The following is an 18263-nucleotide window of genomic DNA, read 5'->3' as shown; positions in this document are numbered from 1 at the left end:
GGTGCCTGCTACCACACCTGGCTAATTTTTGTATTTTTGATAGAGACTGGGTTTCTGTTGTTGACCAGGCTGGTCTCGAACTCCTGACCTCAGGTGATCCACTCGCCTTGGCCTCCCAAAGTGCTGGGATTACAGGCATGAGCCACTGTGCCCAGCCTATAAAATTAATTTTCTGGCCGGGCGCGGTGGCTCATGCCTGTAATCCCAGCATTTTGGGAGGCCGAGGCAGGCGGATCACCTGAGGTCAACAGATCGAGACCATCCTGGCCAACATAGTGAAACTCCGTCTCTACTAAAAATACAAAAGTTAGCTGGGCATGGTGGTGCACACCTGTAGTCCCAGCTACTCAGGAGGCTGAGGCAGGAGAATCGCTTGAACCCGGGAGGCAGAGGTTGCAGCGAGCCAAGATTGTGCCACTGCACTCGAGCCTGGCGACAGAGCGAGACTCCGTCTCAAAATATAATAATAATAATAATAATAATAATAATTTTCTTTATTCAATAATTAATTTTAGCTTACTGTAACATTTTTACTTTATAAATTTTTTTTTAACTTTTTGGCTCTTGTAATAGCACCTAGTTTAAAACAAACACATGGTACAGATGCACAAAAATATTTTTTCTTTATATTCTTTTTTTTTTTGCATTTTTTTTTTAAATTATACTTTAGGTTTTAGAGTACATTCGCACAATGTGCAGGTTTGTTAACATATGTATCCATGTGCCATGTTGGTTTGCTGCGCCCAATAACTCGTCATTTAGCATTAGGTATATCTCCTAATGCTGTCCCTCCCCCCTCCCCCCACCCCACAACAGTCCCCGGAGTGTGATGTTCCCCTTCCTGTGTCCATGAGTTCTCATTGTTCAATTCCCACCTATGAGTGAGAACATGCGGTGTTTGGTTTTTTGTCCTTGCGATAGTTTACTGAGAATGATGGTTTCCAGTTTTCTTTATATTCTTACTCTATACATTTTTTTTTTCTATTTCTTAAATTTTTAGGTTTTTAAAACTAAAAATATTTTTGTTAAAAACTAAGCCACAAAACACACAGATTAGCCTAGGCCTGCACAGCGTCAGGATGATTCATATCACTTGTCTTCCACTTCCACATCTTGTCCCCTGGAAGGTCTTCAGGGGCAATAACACACATGGAGTTGGTATCTCCTATAATAACAATACTTTCTTCAGGAATGCCTCCTGAACCTGCCTGAGACTTTTTTACCGTTAACTTTTTCTTTTTTAAATAAGTAGAAGGCAATGACAATAAAGAGTATAGTATAGGCTGAGCACGGTGGCTCACACCTGTAATCCCAACACTTTGGGAGGCTGAGGCAGGCAGATCATTTGAGGTCAAGAGTTCGAGGCCAGCCTGGCCAACATGGCAAAACCCTGTCTCTACTAAAAATACAAAAATTAGCTGGATGTGGTGGCAGATGCCTATAATCCCAGTTACTCAGGAGGCTGAGGCAGGAGAATCGCTTGAACCTGGGAGGCGGAGGTTGCAGTGAGCCAAGATCGTGTCACTGCACTCCAACCTGGGCAACAGAGTGAGACTCTCTCAAAAAAAAAAAAAGTATATTATAATAAATACATAAACTAGCCAGGCGCGGTGGCTCACGCCTGTAATCCCAACACTTTGGGAGGCCGAGGTGGATGGATCACCTGAGGCTGGGAGTTCAAGACCAGCCTGACCAACATGGAGAAACCCTATCTCTACTAAAAATACAAAAAATTAGCCGGGCATGGTGGCTCATGCCTGTAATCCCAGCTACTCAGGAGGCTGAGGCAGGAGAATTGCTTGAACCTGGGAGGCGGAGGCTGTAGTGAGCTGGGATTGCTCCACTGCACTCCAGCCTGGGCAACAAGAGTGAAACTCCGTCTCAAATAATAAATAAAAAATAAATAATAAACTAATAACAGTGGTTTATTACCAATTATTATGTACTATACAGAATTGCATGTGCTATTCTTTTATATGACTGGTAGCACAGTAGGTTTGTTCACACCAGCATCACCACAAATATAAGTAATAAGTTGTTCTGTGACATAATGACGGCTATGATGTCACTAGGCAATAGGAATTTTTCAGCTCCATTTGTAATCATCCTGGACCACTATTGTATATGTGGTGCCTCATTGACCAAAAGTTGTTATGTGGTGCATAACAGTATATTTAAAATACATAATAATATATAATATTATAGTGGTGCATGAATGTGGCAAAAGTTATGAAGGTGATTTGAGAATGACTAAAGTTTGAGTAACAGTGATCTAGTCTAAATCATCCTTTTTAGATGAAGAAGTGAGTTTAGCAATTGTGACTGTTTCTGGGGTTTTCTAATTTCAAGTTCCCTTTGCCTTCTAGGAAAAGTTTATAACATCAGTATTTCCCACACGAATTTACTTTGCCACACAGATAGTTCCAGGGTGTTAAGTGCCCAGTGGAAATGAAAATACTTAGCACTGCCCTTCAGGACCTTATAGATCAAGCATTGAACTCATAAAAATGGTGGCTGGGTTGAAAATTCTCATTAATACACAGTCAAAGGATTATTTTGGTTTTGCTTTTTTAAGGTGATGGCTTTTTTGGTCAACGTGATGTTTTATAAATGAGTAATGTTAGGCCAGGTACAATGGCTCATGCTTGTAATCCCAGCACTTTGCGATGCCGAGGTGGGTGGATCACTTGAACTCAGGAGTTCAAGGCCACCCTAGGCAACATAGAGAAACCTCATCTCTACTAAAACTACAAAAATTAGCCAGGCGTGGTGAGGAGGCGGGAGGATTGCTTGAACCAAGGAGGCGGAGGTTGCAGTAAGCTGGGATGGTGCCATTGCACTTCAGCCTGGGCAAGAGAGCAAAACTCTGTCTCAAAAAAAAAAAAAAAAAAAAAAGTAATGTTTACTTCTAAACATCTGGTCAAGAACTGTTTACTTTATATAAGCTCTTTCCCAGAACTAGTTTTCTGGGGGGTTGGGGGGGTGGAGTAAGAGATACTGAACCTCTTCTACTTAAACAGTTAACATTTTACAGAATAATTTCATAAAAGTTTAATAAATCCTTAACTATCACATTGGAAATCTCATGCCAGATTCTGGGTTTACAGTGTGGGAAGGCAAAGCAGCAGAAGGCATGTCATTTACCAAGACTCGTTGGTCCCCGAGGCTAAGGCACAAGAGAAAGCTCCATTTGTTCTGCCAGGAACCCTAGCTGGATAAAATCGAGCTCTTGCCTCCAATTTGGGGGTGGTGGGGAGGGCCCTGGGCTGAGCCACTGGGACTTAGGAAGGAAGAGAGTAGTATAAGCCAGTGGGGTTTTAGTGTTCCACAAAGGGAACCTCAAAAGCAGAACAGATGCTGCCTAAGTTTCCAGATTTCAAGGAAGTTGTCCTCCATTGGCACAATCAGATTTGGCCTTGGGGAGAACTTATTTGCACCCTTTACCTTCTGAAATGTAATTCCCCATAATCTCCTTTTCCTCTCTTCCTTTGTTTTTCCTGAAAATGCCCACGTGTGTTTTGTATATTTGGATGTGTGTGTAGGGACTGATGACGGAGCCCAGGAGGTGGTGAAGGACATCTTGGAAGATGTAGTCACATCTGCCATTAAAGGTAAGAATCAAGGACAACCCAGCCTTTCCTCTTCCCTCATTCCTCCAAAAAGTCCTCAGCAAAATATTTTAGTGGTGGAGTTTCCTCTTCCCTGCCCTAAGAACTCGTGGAGCTCATGGAAACTGAATCTTCCCACGTCTGCCCATCTTTTGTGTGGGATTCAAAAATGACTTGTTTTTACTGACTGATTTTAGTCTCATTTGGGTTGGGTTTAAGAAACATAGTCTGGGCCAGGCGCGGTGGCTCACGCCTGTAATCCCAGCACTTTGGGAGGCCAAGGTGGGTGGATCACAAGGTCAGGAGTTCGAGACCAGCCTGGCCAATATGGTGAAACCCTGTCTACTAAAAATACAAAAAGTAGCCGGGCATGGTGGCGCACGCCTGTAGTCCCAGCTTTTCGGGAGGCTGAGGCGGGAGAATTGCTTGAACCTGGATGGTGGAGGTTGCAGTGAGCCGAGAACGCACCACTGCACTTCAGCCTGGGTGACAGAGCGAGACTCCATCTCAAAAAAAAGACACATAGTCTGACTGTGTTAGGCTTAGATGCTCCGCATAGAGATGCCAAGGGCCGTTCCATATCCCTTGTGGATTAAGGGATGTCCAGGTTTTTCTAGGAGTGGGCTGGAGCCCTGAGATCCATGTCCATTGGAGCTGAGTTTTCATGGCCAGCCATTGATGTGTCAAGGGGGCAGTCCACATGTCAGCAGGTATCAGGTGTACAGGGAAGCTTTATTTTGTTAGGCTTCATTCATAAGTGCCTCATGGTATGGTTTCAGTGGAATTAAACTTGTGTGGCTCCGAATGACTATTAGATGATCTTTTTTCTTTGTTTCTACCCAAAATCTCAGGTCAGTGGGTGTATGTTGAACACTTTGTTCCAATGCCAATAAACTATGAATTTGTCCAGTAATCAAAATCTTAATGGGTTTTCATCAGCTTTTTTTTAAATGAGAGTAAAATGAAACAGAGTACAAATGATCTGACTGTATCTGTGTATATATAATGTTAAGTATTGTTTCATGAAATGTGTTTCCGTTACTTATGTGCCCGTGTCTATACCGGGATACAATTTTATAAATTAATTTCTTACAGAGGTCAAGATTTGAAAGCCACTTTTCTAAGCCCTATCTTTTTGTTAAGGTACCACAAAGCTATATACATATTCTATTATTTATTTAACTTCTTATAGAAATGCCTGTAAAATAGAAAAATTTTATTTCATACCTTTAGATTTGTTTCTGGGGTCTATACAAGAAGTCATCACATAATGGATGTTTGTCTTGTTTACTTTGTGTCCTCCAGCCGCTACTGCAGAGCCTGGTACATAATACGCGCTTGATAAATATTTATTGAATGAAATATGCTTTGTGAAGCTATTATTGAAAATTGTTCTCATTGTTTCATGTCCCTTATCTACATAAAAAACCACATTATAAATTTTTCTTAGAGTTTCATTGCTCTGCTGATCATCAGATATGCTTTCCTTCATTAAATGATGAAATCTATTTAATTCTTTATTTTAATTATTTCCTTTTTTTCACATGGCTGCCAAGAAGCTCGGGTTTACATGTTTTCTCTGTGACTAAGGTTTTCTGTCATAACTGGCTCTTCTCTAATTCCTTTATTAATGGTACTTTAAAAAAATCTGTACCTTTCATGTTTAGCTGCTTCTAATCTTTTTCAAAAGTGAATGGGGGTGGGCAGGGCTGCTGCATTACACAGTTCTGGAGGCACCATTGATCTGGAGAGAATTGTATGTTGCTGTGGCCCTGGCAGTGGGGCTGTGGATAACAAACACTCGTAAAGCTTAAGCATCACTTTGGCCAAGGCTTTTCCAGGATTATGTCAGTCATGGGCTGGTGGCACAGGAAAAGGGGAAAAAACAACAGCTGGGAGGTTCACAGATAACTTCTTTTTGGTGTCAGGCAGCCCTTAAGGGTAAGTACAATACTAATTTGGCTATGACTTTGTACTTGTGTTTTAAGAAGCAGTGGAAAAGCATGGTCTGGCAGAACCTGAGAGAGTTCTAGGTGAACTGGAGTGCCAGGAATGTGCTATTCCCCCAGGAGTTGATGAAAACTCACAGACCAACGGGATAGCCGATGACAGGCAGTCCTTGTCGTCAGCAGATAATCTGGTATGTTGGTGATCATCCTCTGTGGACTCATTGCCATTTTTACTTTTTCAAAAGATGCAGAATTAAATCTTTTCTCAAAAGAAGCAACTAAAATAATCAAGCCCTGTTCATTTATTAGTCACACAGTCCTGGGCTGATATTCTTTGTATTAGCAGGTTCAGTTCTTAGAATGTGCTAATGTTGCTTGGTATATAACATCATTATTAAACCCTGTTTACTCAGACTTCTAATACTTAAATTTCTTGCCACTTTTCTTCTCTCTCAAAATAGTATATATTCATTATAGAAAAATAAAATATATAGTTACCTGTCTTTCCTTCTCTGTATTGAAAAGTCAGTATGACTGTATTGAAAGCCATCCATAACCCATAGATTGCCCTTATTAACATCTTACTTATATCCTTCTAGATTTTTCTCCATCTCACGTATTTTTCCACTTAAATAGAATAATACAATATGTATCCTGTGTTGCAATCTGCTGTTTAAAGAGTTTATATTATGAACATTCTCTCAGGCCCATAGATATGCCTGCCACATTATACTTTTAAATAGCCTTACTGTTCTCTTAAAAGTTGCTTTAAAATTAAATATAAACATTCAAAATAGGAAGTAATATGATGTGAGTGTCTCTCTAGACCCCACTTTCTTTGTCTTTTTACCAGTGTTTCTCAGTCTTTTTCATTATTGCCCCTTCCTCCAAGAAAACTTTGTAGACATTTTTTCCTAATCATCATCCCCCATTAAGTTGTAATGCCAGCAATAAACTGGATATCCATATGCTACATGTATGTCTGTGCTTTATACATAAAAAGAATAAGGGTTTGTTGTTCTTGTTTGTTTGAGACAGAGTCTCAAACCTGTCACCTAGGTTAGAGTGCAGTGTTGTGATCTCGACTCACTGCAGCCGTCTCTTCCTGGGCTCAGATGATCCCGCCACTTCAGCCCCCTGAGTATCTGGGACTACAGGCATGCACCACCATACCTGGCTAATTTTTTATTATTATTTGTAGAGACATGGTCTCACTATATTGCCCAGGGTGATCTTGAACTAGGCTCAAGCAATCTGCCCACCTCAGCTTCCCAAAGTGCTGGGTTTACAGGCTTGAGCCACTGTATCCAACCAGAATAATGTTTTTTCCCCCCTTGAGGACACGCTTAAATCTGTACAAGGGACTCGTGTTATATGCTAAGCTGCAATTTGCTTCGTTGGCTCAACACTATATGATGGGCATCTTCCCCTATCAGTATATGTAGAGCTAACAAAAATTTTTAATGGCCATGTAAAATTCTGTATGGATCACTGTAATCTATTAACCAATTCCTTATTGGGTTTTTAGATTATTCCAGTTTTATCATAGGAAATGGTTCTATAATGAATATCCTTATAGATAACTCTTAATTCTTTCTTAGGTATAAATTCCTGCAAGTAGTATTGATGGTTCAAGAGTTGGAAGTTTTAGCTGAGTGTAATAGCATGCTTCTGTATTCCCAGCTACTCAGGAGGCTGAGGCTGGAAGATCGTGTGAGCCCAGAAGTCCAGCCAGGGGAACATAGCGAGACCCCATCTCATAAATAAATAAATGTAGCAAGATCATGTCTCATAAGTAAATGAATGAAAGAGAGTGAGAGTTGGAAGTTTTAAGGCTTTTGATATTTAACACCAAGTCAGTCTTCTGGGAAGGTACTACTTGAATACCTGTCCACCTTTAATCTCTCAATACCCATTTTCCCATTCCCTCATTAAAACTAGGCAGTAGCCTTTATTCAAATCTTTGCTAGTCTGATAGGAGAAAGCTCCTACTCTAATGATGAGTAATAAGGTCATTTAGATTTCTTTATCATTTGCATTTATTGGTACATTGCTTATCCATGTTTTTTTTCATTTGGGAGGAAGGTTTTCATATTTCCATAATGAATTACAAGAACTTTTATATGTGGGGGATATTAATCTTTATTATATATTTTTTTTAATTTTATTTTATTTTATTGAGATGGAGTCTCGCTCTGTTGCCCAGGCTGGAGGGCAGTGGCGCAATCTTGGCTCACTGCAAGCTCTGCCTCTCAGGTTCTTGCCATTCTCCTGCCTCAGCCTCTCAAGTAGCTGGGACTATAGGTGCCCGCCACCACGCCTGGCTAATTTTTTGTATTTTTAGTAGAGATGGGATTTCACCGTGTTGGCCAGTATGGTCTCAATCTCCTGACCTCGTGATCTGCCCGCCTCAGCCTCCCAAAGTGCTGGGATTACAGGCGTGAGCCACCGCACCTGGCCAAAAAATTTTATTTTTATATTTTGCTTTTAAATGTAATTTACCTTTTTTTAAAAAAAAAGTTTATTTTTTTTTAACTTTTAAGAAAAAGTTTAGGGCCGGGCACGGTGGCTCACGCTTGTAATCCCAGCACTTTGGGAGGCCGAGGCGGGCGGATCACAAGGTCAGGAGATCAAGACCACGGTGAAACCCCGTCTCTACTAAAAATACAAAAAAATTGGCCGGGCGTAGTGGCAGGCGCCTGTAGTCCCAGCTACTCGGAGAGGCTGAGGCAGGAGAATGGCGTGAACCCGGGAGGCAGAGCTTGCAGTGAGCCGAGAGCACGCCACTGCACTCCAGCCTGGGCGACAGAGCTAGACTCCGTCTCAAAAAAAAAAAAAAAAAGAAAAAGTTTATTTTGTAATACCTATCCTTTGTTACCCATTTATCGTGCAATAGTTGCAATGGTATTCTTTTTTTTACTTTTTTTTTTTTTTTTTTTTTTTTGAGACGGAGTCTCGCTCTGTCACCCAGGCTGGAGTGCAGTGGCGCGATCTCGGCTCACTGCAACCTCCGCCTCCCGGGTTCACGCCATTTTCCTGCCTCAGCCTCCCGAGTAGCTGGGACTACAGGCGCCCGCCACCACGCCCGGCTAATTTTTTGTATTTTTAGTAGAGATGGGGTTTCACTCTGGTCTCGATCTCCTGACCTCGTGATCCGCCCGCCTCGGCCTCCCAAAGTGCTGGGATTACAAGCGTGAGCCACCGCGCCCGGCCTTTTTTACTTTTTTTTTTTTTTTTTGGTCACCCAGGCTGGAGTGTAGTGCCGCGATCTTGGCTCACTGCAACCTTTGCCTCCCAGGTTCAAGCGATTCTCCTGTCTTAGCCTCCCAAGAAGCTGGGATAGCAGAGATGAGGTTTCACCATGTTGGCCAAGTTGGTGTGGAACTCCTGACCTGAACTGATCTGCCCACCTTGGCCTCCCAAAGTGTTGGGATTACAGGCGTGAGCCATTCATTGCACCTGGCTTACAATAGTATTCTTAGAAATACCTTTCTTACCCAAGCTAATATAATTACCTGTATTAGTTTTGGGTTTTTTGCAGCTTAACTTTTGATCATTTTTCATTTTAAACCACCCATACCAACTCTGAAGAACAAGAAACAAGGTTGTAGAATTGCTGTAATGGCTCCTATTTTGTCATATCCTCCCCTCCCCCACATCCCTCATCTCTCTATTAAATAGAAGAATTTGAATTTCCATGAGATAATTACATTTCTTATTTTTGGTAAGAGTTAGCTTTTGTTTTGCCCTCTCCCTTTTTATTTTTTGAGATATGGTCTCACTATGTTCCCCAGATTGGAGTGCAGCGGTGCCATCATGGCTTACTGCAGCCTTGACCTCCTCAGCTCAGTGGATCCTCCTGCATCAGCCTCCAGAGTAGCTGGGACTACAGGTGCGTGCCACCACACCCAGCTAATGTTTGTTTCTAATCCTAGGAATTGGATGCACAAGGACATCAAGTGGCTGCCAGGTTCTCCCACGTTCTGCAGAAGGATGCCTTCCTTGTGTTCCGCTCCCTGTGCAAGCTGTCCATGAAACCCCTTGGTGAAGGCCCTCCAGACCCAAAGTAAGCAGACAGCAGTTCTTGGCCATCTTCAATCCAATGATCCAGCAGCACATGGTACTGTGTTTCACACTCCCCTTGTTCCAGGAAGTTTCAGTGTCATGTCTCTTTGTCAGTGTAAGTGCAGGAACGGTTTTACAACTTTTCAGACTCATGCAGTCTCTAGAGTCCTTTCATATTGAGTTGTCTCTGTATCCCCACCAACCAAGATTTTGCCCAGTTTTGCTTTTCTTGGCATATGAATGCTAAAAAATAGTCTGTTTACTGAACACATAAAAAACACATTTTTACTAGCTAGTGGATTGAATCTCTTGATGTGGGGTGTGGAGGGACAGGATGCCTGCAAACCTCAGTTCCCTGTTCTGTTGGAAACCTCTGCTTCGTCGATACAGATGTAAGCCCCAGATTCAACACAGGGAAGCCAAATATTTCTTTGTAGTAAACAAACTACTACAAGGATGTCAGCGCTGTGGAGTGAGGAAAGCAGAGGCTTCAGAGCCAGAAAGAGCTGCATTTAGATCTTGTATCCTCCACTTGAGAGCAGCTCCTTGGCTATATGACTTGCTAAGCCTCATCTGAAAAATGGGAATATAGAAAATGATCTTACAGGATTGATTAAATGAAATATCGGTGTTGTCCTGAGCATGGGGCCTTGTACTTTATAAATTATCACTATTGTTCCTGTCATTAGTCATTAATAATCCTCAATTCATCTATTGCAAATGCTGCTAATACTATGATAGGTATTAGGAAAATAGGCCAGGTGCAGTGGCTCACGCCTATAATCCCAGCACTCTGGGAGGCCGAGGCGGGTGGATCACTTGAGGCCAGGAGTTTGAGACCAGCCTGGCCAACAAGATGAAACCCCACTTCTACTAAAAATACAAAAATTAGCTGAGTATGCTGGTACATGCCTGTAATCCCAGCCACTCGGGAAGCTGAGGCAAGAGAATCGCTTGAACCCAAGAGGCAGAGGTTGCAGTGAGCCGAGATCATGTCACTGAACTCTAGCCTGGGCAACAGAACAACAATAAATTTTAAAAAATAAAAATAGGCTGGGTGCAGTGGCTCACGCCTGTAATCCCAGCACTTTGGGAGGCCGAGGCAGGCGGATCCTGAGGTCAAGAGATCAAGACCGTCCTGGCTAACATGGTGAAACCCCATCTCTACTAAAAATACAAAAAATTAGCTGGGCACGGTGGCAGGCGCCTGTAATCCCAGCTACTCGGGAGGCTGAGGCAGGAGAATTGCTTGAACCCAGGAGGCGGAGGTTGCAGTGAGCCGAGATTTGTGCCATTGCACTCCAGCCTGGACAAAAAGAGCGAAACTCCGTCTCAAAATATAAATAAATAAATAAAATAAAAATAAGTGTTAAGAAAGTAGTTCATGAAAATGTACCATTTCTTACCATACCTGAACTCGGGGATGGACAGTGGGGAGGGAGGGCTGTGAGGTAGGTGGATAAAGAGCACCATCTTCATGGTGTGTGAAGACAGGGTGAGCCAGGTGTCTCAGCCTCCCACAAGTGATGTAAAGTCGTTGATTCTTGCAGTACAGTTGCAGAACTCGCTCTCCAGAATCAGTTGACACTTTGCTCCTGCTGTATTCTCTACTTTGTGATGGAGAGAGACAAAGAGGAGTTGGCAACTCTTGTTCTCAAAGGGCCTGCAATTCCAGAAGGACCCAACTCATGCCATCTGCCCTCATTCTCCTGACATTTAGGTGCTATTAATTCTTTAAAATTCTGCTCACTGGTAAAGGAGCAAGGCCTTCTCAAGAAACATACTGTGTGACATTTTTTCTTTTAGCACTGTTGTGGTTTTTCGTTTTCTTTGCCAGATCCCATGAGCTGCGTTCCAAGGTGGTTTCCCTGCAGCTGCTCCTCTCTGTGTTGCAAAATGCTGGCCCCGTATTCAGGACTCACGAGATGTTCATCAATGCAATCAAGCAATATCTCTGTGTGGCCTTGTCCAAAAACGGCGTCTCTTCAGTGCCTGATGTCTTTGAGCTCTCTCTTGCCATTTTTCTTACTCTTCTTTCAAACTTTAAAATGCACTTGAAAATGCAGATAGAGGTACGGATTCCAAAGTTTTTTCATTTGATTATTTACTATTATTATTAGTCATTAATAATAATACTCAATATTGAGAATGCTGCTAATATTACACTAAGCATTAGGAAAATGGTTCATGAAAATGTTTCATATCTTACCATCCCAGAACTCAGGAGTGTGCAGGCGCAGGGAGGGTAGATGGCATATTCATCGGCTGGCACCCCAGTAAATCAGAACTTTTTGAATGAGTAAGCAAATATCTTTTTATAAAAAGTTACTGCCGGGCGCGGTGGCTCAAGCCTGTAATCCCAGCACTTTGGGAGGCCGAGGCGGGCGGATCACGAGGTCAGGAGATCGAGACCATCCTGGCTAACACGGTGAAACCCCGTCTCTACTAAAAATACAAAAAATTAGCCGGGTGTGTTGGCGGGCGCCTGTAGTCCCAGCTACTCGGGAGGCTGAGGCAGGAGAATGGCGTGAACCCGGGAGCCGGAGCTTGCAGTGAGCCGAGATCGTGCCACTGCACTCCAGCCTGGGCAACACAGCGAGACTCCGTCTCAAAAAATAAAAAAATAAAAAAAAAAAAAAAAAAAAGTTACTGCCCCCAGGCTGGGCGCCGTGGCTCACGCCTGTAATCCCAGCACTTTGGGAGGCTGAGGCAGGCGGATCACAAGGTCAGCAGATCGAGACATCCTGGCTAACACGGTGAAACCCTGTCTCTACTAAAAATACAAAAAATTAGCCGGGCGTGGTGGTGGGCGCCCGTAGTCCCAGCTACTCGGGAGGCTGAGGCAGGAGAATGGCATGAACCAGGGAGGTGGAGCTTGCAGTGAGCCGAGATCATGCCACTGCACTCCAGTCTGGGCAACAGAGCAAGACTCCATCTAAAAAAAAAAAAAAAAAGTTACTGCCCCCAGATCTTATGTGCCTTTCATTTTAACCAAAGGATATGGTCTGTGTGCTGGGCTCAGCCCCCTGAACGTATCTGTTTGGTCTGTAAATTGTTTAAAATCATTTAGATTAGTTGCCAAATTGAGAAATCCTATTTTACATGAAAATCCAGATTTCTGGTTTCTCCAAAAAGTCACAGCATGGATCCTGCATTTCCAATTGGCAGCTCCCCGATGGGCCCCACCCTGTCAGCCATCCCCACCAAGGCCAGGATCTCAGTGCTGCCCAGCCAGGTGGGCACTCCACTCTTCTTCTGCCCAGGGTGCTTTACTTACTGCACGATCGGGTTGGCTGCTGAAGACTTCGGAGGTTTTGAGCCCTGGTTGAAACTGTTAATTAGTGTCCTCCTTTGTCTTTATGTCATATAGGTCTTTTTCAAAGAGATTTTCCTGAACATTTTAGAAACATCAACAAGTTCTTTTGAGCACAGGTGGATGGTCATTCAGACTCTGACGAGGATCTGTGCAGGTATTTCCACCTGGGGACACTCATCCACTGGACTTTTGATGCTTTGATTTGCCACAGCTCAGATTAAGACTTTTAAAACTTTTAGAGTTTTAAAGAAGGATTGGAAATAAAAGGCTAATTCTAACCTAGTCCTGCCCCACCTCTCCTTTTTTAGAGGATGACCAACTCAGGCTGGTTTGCCAAGGACTTCCTGGTTTTAGCACTAAAAGTCTCATGTCTCAGAAACCCCCTAATCTCGTCAGACTGGGACACTTGGTTACATTACCTACAAGCTGAGTACTGTTAATCATAGGACCTAAGATACTGGTGGTGCCAATTTTTGATTGGGTGCTACAGTAAATGTGGATTTACCTTACACTATACAATTGTGTGGCCTCAAAGTAAGCATCCTGCTTGTCTGGCATCAAATGTAATTTTGTAAGAGTGACACAACTTTAAGAGGTGGGTCAGGCAATTGTTAGCCCCTTCCTTGATGAGAAAAGTGAGGCTTGGATGGGTGGAATGAACTGCCCGAGATTTCAATTTGCTCAGAAGCAGGCCTGAAAACAACCTCCTGTCTTCCAGCTTCCTAGTACTTCCAACATGTGTTTCCCGAGTGAGATGCGGCCACCGGAGTCTGTAGTTCACTGGGGAAATTTGTTGGCAAACATCTTGTTTGATAAGAAAACCTAACTGCCATTTGATCAGAATTTCTGATACTTGTATGTTATTTTCCAAGATGCCCAGTGTGTTGTGGATATTTATGTCAACTACGACTGTGATTTAAATGCTGCTAACATTTTCGAGCGCCTTGTAAATGATTTATCCAAAATTGCTCAGGGAAGAAGTGGACATGAGCTGGGAATGACACCTCTGCAGGTAAAAACAGTGTGGACACTCAATTATATTAAAGTTTATTCATTCCAATAAACATTTATTGAGTGCCACCACATGCCAGGCACTGTCCTTGATACAGCAGTGAACAAAACAGACATACATATTCACACACTTCCTGCCATCATGAAACGACATTAAAGAAATCAGTTCAGATGATCATAAGGGCTGCAGAGAAGAATAAAGCAGGGATGGCAGAGAGGAAGTGCTGGAGGTGGGGTGCTGTAATTCTTAATGGGGTCATTAGGGTAGTATCCCTTAGAAGGTGACCTTTGAGCTGAGACCCATAGGAAGCAAATTCATTCTCAGTCACCCTTCCAAAGATAGCATGGAAAACAAGATCCCAGTCTGCAACAGAGGCAAAGGAGATTGGCTAGTAGCACAATACCTCATTAGAGCACCTACAAAGAAAATAGGATGCTTAACTGTAGGTTTCTGAATGAACTGGTCAGAGGGTCTCCGAGCTCCCTGGGATTATGTGTAGAATTTTGGTATATGGGCATTTTTCCTAAAAGATGGTCATAGTTGTCATTAGAATCACAGAGATCTATGCTGTCTGAGATGCTGTTTTGAATCTAAAATATTTGCAATTTTTTTAGATGATCTGCAACTCATATTCAACTTGTTAATTAAGAATACTATTTATTTTTGAAAATCAGTATTTTTATTTACTTAAAGGGTGAGCCTTAAAATTGAATGCATTTGTGGGTATTTAGGGGATACGTTGTATCCACAGTCACTTACAGCATAATTCAAGGTTCTTTTCTCCTTTTTTTCAGTCACTGGTTAAGACCTTGTTATTTGTTATTTGAGTGTGATTTTTTTTTTTTTTTTTTTTTTTTTTAGACAGAATCTCACTCTGTCACCCAGGCTGGAGTGCAGTGGCGCAATCTCAGCTCACTGCAACGTCCGCCTCCCAGGTTCAAGTGATTCTCCTGCCTCAGCCTCCCGAGTGGCAGGGATTACAGGTGTCTGCCACCACACCCGGCTGATTTGAGACAGGGTTTCACCATATTGTCCAGGCTGGTCTTGAATTCCTTACTTCAGGTGGTCCACCCACCTCGGCCTCCCAAAGTGCTGGGATTACAGGCGTGAGCCACAGCGCCTGGCCAAGACCTTGTTATTTTTTAAAAAATATAAAAATTAAAATTTTTTTTTTAATCACAAGCAATGAATGAAAACTTCTTTTAAAAATCCAAATAACATTGTTCATTTTAGGAAAACACATATCCCGTATTTTTGCCGCTGGGGTGTTTATAATGAGCACCTTTAGAGATGTCCAGGGCTTTTGCAATGTATCCTTGATACTTGTCACTTCTTAGCTCTGGGTTTGTTTCATCCTTAATAGCACTGACTGTCAGTGATTTATCTCTTAGCCTCACTGGGGTCCCAGAAAGCCTCGTAGATGTCTGTTCTCTTCATTTTTCTGTTAAGTCTCTTTCCCATGTGACTTCGTCCCTTAGGAGCTCAGCCTGAGGAAGAAAGGCCTGGAGTGCCTCGTGTCCATTCTCAAGTGCATGGTGGAGTGGAGCAAAGACCTGTATGTGAATCCCAACCACCAGACCAGCCTCGGTGAGACAGCATTGCTGCCACACCCACCTCCATTCATAATAGGCTCCTACGACTGCTGGGAACAGTTGTCTTAGTATAGTTGTCTTAGCATTGAAAAAGCCTTTTTAGTTAGCTAAATACCTATATTATTTTGAAAGTTCTGCTTTTTGATGCATCTGGAGTTGTGTGAAGTTATGCTGTAACTTCATTGTTTCAAATACAGAGCCAGTTGCTCCAGTGCCTTTTTAGTAGTTGTTCATTCCCTCACTGATTCAAAGCATCACCTTTATGGTATACCACATTTTCCTATGTATGTAAGTCTGTTTCTGGAGTTTTAATTTTTTTAAAGAGACAGAGTCTCTTTCCATTACCCAGGCTGGAGTACAGTGGTGCGATCATAGCTCACTGCAGCCTTAAACTCCTGGGCTCAAGCGATCCTCCCACCTCAGCCTCCCAAAGCTCTGGGATTACAGACGTGAGCCACTGTGCCTGGCTTTCTTTCTGGATTTTCTATTCTGTTCTGTTTATTTGTCTGTTTTAACACCAGTACCACACTTGTTTTTGGTATCTTGTAGGGCAAGTCCTCCTATTCATTGTTCTTTAAGTTGTCTTGATCTTTTTTTGCCTTTTTTACTCTTTCATGTGAATTTTAGAATTAGCTCATCAAGGCTGGGCACGGTGGATCATGCCTGTAACCCCAGCACTTTGGGAGGTCGAGGGTGGTGGATCACGAGGTCAGGTGTTCAGGTGTTCAAGACCAGCCTGGCCAACATAGTGAAACTCTGTCTCTACTAAAAATACAAAAAATTAGCTGGGTGTGGTGGCAGGCGCCTGTAATCCCAGGTGCTCTGGAGGCTGAGGCAGGAGAATAGCTTGAACCTGTGAGGTGGAGGTTGCAGTGAGCCAAGATCGTGCCACTGCACTCCAGCCAGGGTGACAGTGCGAGACTCCATCTCAAAAAAAAGAGAATTAGCTCATCAAGTTTCATGAGGAAACAAGTTTTTAAGTAAAGTATCTGAATGATACTAAGGTTTCATGCTTATAATCCTTATAGTATTGACTTGTTGCTATTGCAGGTCTGGGAAAGGGAGCTGTGCAGCCAGACCTAGCTTGGCTGTGTCTGTGTCCCACTTGCTTATTTGGCTTCCTTTACTTTTGTTTCTCTGCAGGTCAGGAGAGGCTCACGGATCAGGAAATAGGGGATGGGAAAGGCCTTGACATGGCGAGACGGTGTAGTGTGACGTCCATGGAGTCCACAGTGTCCTCGGGGACTCAGACAACTGTTCAGGATGACCCTGAGCAATTCGAGGTCATCAAGCAACAAAAAGAAATCATTGAACACGGCATCGAGCTGTGAGTGTGGCTGCCGTTAACTAGCAGGGATTCTAGCAAAGCCATATTTTCTCTGGGAACCTGGGACTGATTCCTAAAAACGAAATGCCTGTTTACAAAAGGCTGATGCTGGCACTTGTAGCTGAGCCTGATTGAGCCAGGCAATCAGTAAATGAGCGTATGTGTGTGTGTCTGTGCACAGAGAGAAAACTTTAATACCTTTGTGCGGTTGATGCAGCCTTTTTTTCCCCCTTTTCTAATGAAAATAATAAGACCAATTTAGAAAATACAGAAAAGTATAAAGTAAGAATGTAAAAATCACTCATAAAATTACTGCCTGCGATGGCCCGGTGCAGTGGCTTATGCCTGTAATCCCAGCACTTTGGGAGGCTGAGGCAGGTGGATCATGAGGTGAGGAGATCGAAACCATCCTGGCTAACATGGTGAAACCCCGTCTCTATTAAAAGTACAAAAAATTAGCTGGGCATGGTGGCGGGTGCCTGTAGTCCCAGCTACTCAGGAGGCTGAGGCAGGAGAATGGCGTGAACCCAGGAGGCGGAGCTTGCAGTGAGCCGAGATTGTGCCACTGCACTCCAGCCTGGGTGACAGCGTGAGACTCCATCTCAACAACAACAACAAAAAATTACTGCCTGAGAAAATCACCATTGGTGCATTTTTTTCCACCTATATATTATATGAAAAATTTCAGCATACCAAAAAATTACTATTTGTCTTATTTGTTTAATTTTTTTTTTAGGTATTTTATTTTATATTATTTTCTTATACTTTAAGTTCTAGGGTATGTGTGCACAACGTGCAGGTTTGTTACATAGGTATACATGTGCCATGTTGGTTTGCTGCACCCATTAACTCGTCATTTACGTTAGGTATTACTCCTAATGCTATCCCTCCCCCTGTGCCCCACCCCACAACAGGCCCCTTTGTGTGTGATATTCCCCGCCCTGTGTCCAAGTGTTCTCATTGTTCAGTACCCACCTATGAGTGAAAACATGTGGTGTTTGGTTTTCTGTCCTTGTGATAGTTTGTTCAGAATGATGGTTTCCAGCTTCATCCATGTCCCTGCGAAGGACATGAACTCATCCTTTCTTATGATGCATAGTATTCCATAGTGTATATGTGCCACATTTTCTTAATCCAGTCTATAATTGATGGACATTTGGTTGGTTCCAAGTTTTTGCTACTATGAATAGTGCTGCAATAAACATACGTGTGCATGTGTCTTTATAGTAGCATGATGTATAATCCTTTGGGTATATACCCAGTAATAGGATCGCTGTGTCAAATGCTATTTCTAGTTCTAGATCCTTAAGGAATCACCACACTGTCTTCCACAATGGTTGGACTAGTTTACATTCCCACCAACAGTGTAAAAGCGTTCCTATTTCTCCACATCC

General features: G+C 42.8%; 1 protein-coding gene across 3 annotated transcripts in view; it reads left to right on the top strand.

Moving 5' to 3' along the window:
* The window catches only part of ARFGEF2 (ADP ribosylation factor guanine nucleotide exchange factor 2), a 116706-nt gene that overhangs the window by 38705 nt on the left and 59738 nt on the right, over positions 1-18263 (top strand). For 2 of the 3 annotated variants that reach the window (XM_055265515.2, XM_063633308.1), the window contains 8 exons: positions 3543-3611; positions 5597-5748; positions 9493-9623; positions 11460-11694; positions 12993-13092; positions 13811-13950; positions 15429-15537; positions 16686-16869. In XM_055265515.2, the coding sequence (XP_055121490.1) occupies positions 3543-3611; positions 5597-5748; positions 9493-9623; positions 11460-11694; positions 12993-13092; positions 13811-13950; positions 15429-15537; positions 16686-16869 (1120 nt within the window). The remainder of the gene's footprint in view (positions 1-3542; positions 3612-5596; positions 5749-9492; positions 9624-11459; positions 11695-12992; positions 13093-13810; positions 13951-15428; positions 15538-16685; positions 16870-18263) is intronic. The other variant, XM_055265516.2, reaches the window with a different exon arrangement.

Source organism: Symphalangus syndactylus, chromosome 24 (genome assembly GCF_028878055.3).
Source record: "Symphalangus syndactylus isolate Jambi chromosome 24, NHGRI_mSymSyn1-v2.1_pri, whole genome shotgun sequence".
Lineage (NCBI taxonomy): Eukaryota > Metazoa > Chordata > Mammalia > Primates > Hylobatidae > Symphalangus > Symphalangus syndactylus.
Note: the sequence above shows the minus strand (reverse complement) of the source record. Positions and strands in the feature narration are given on the sequence as shown.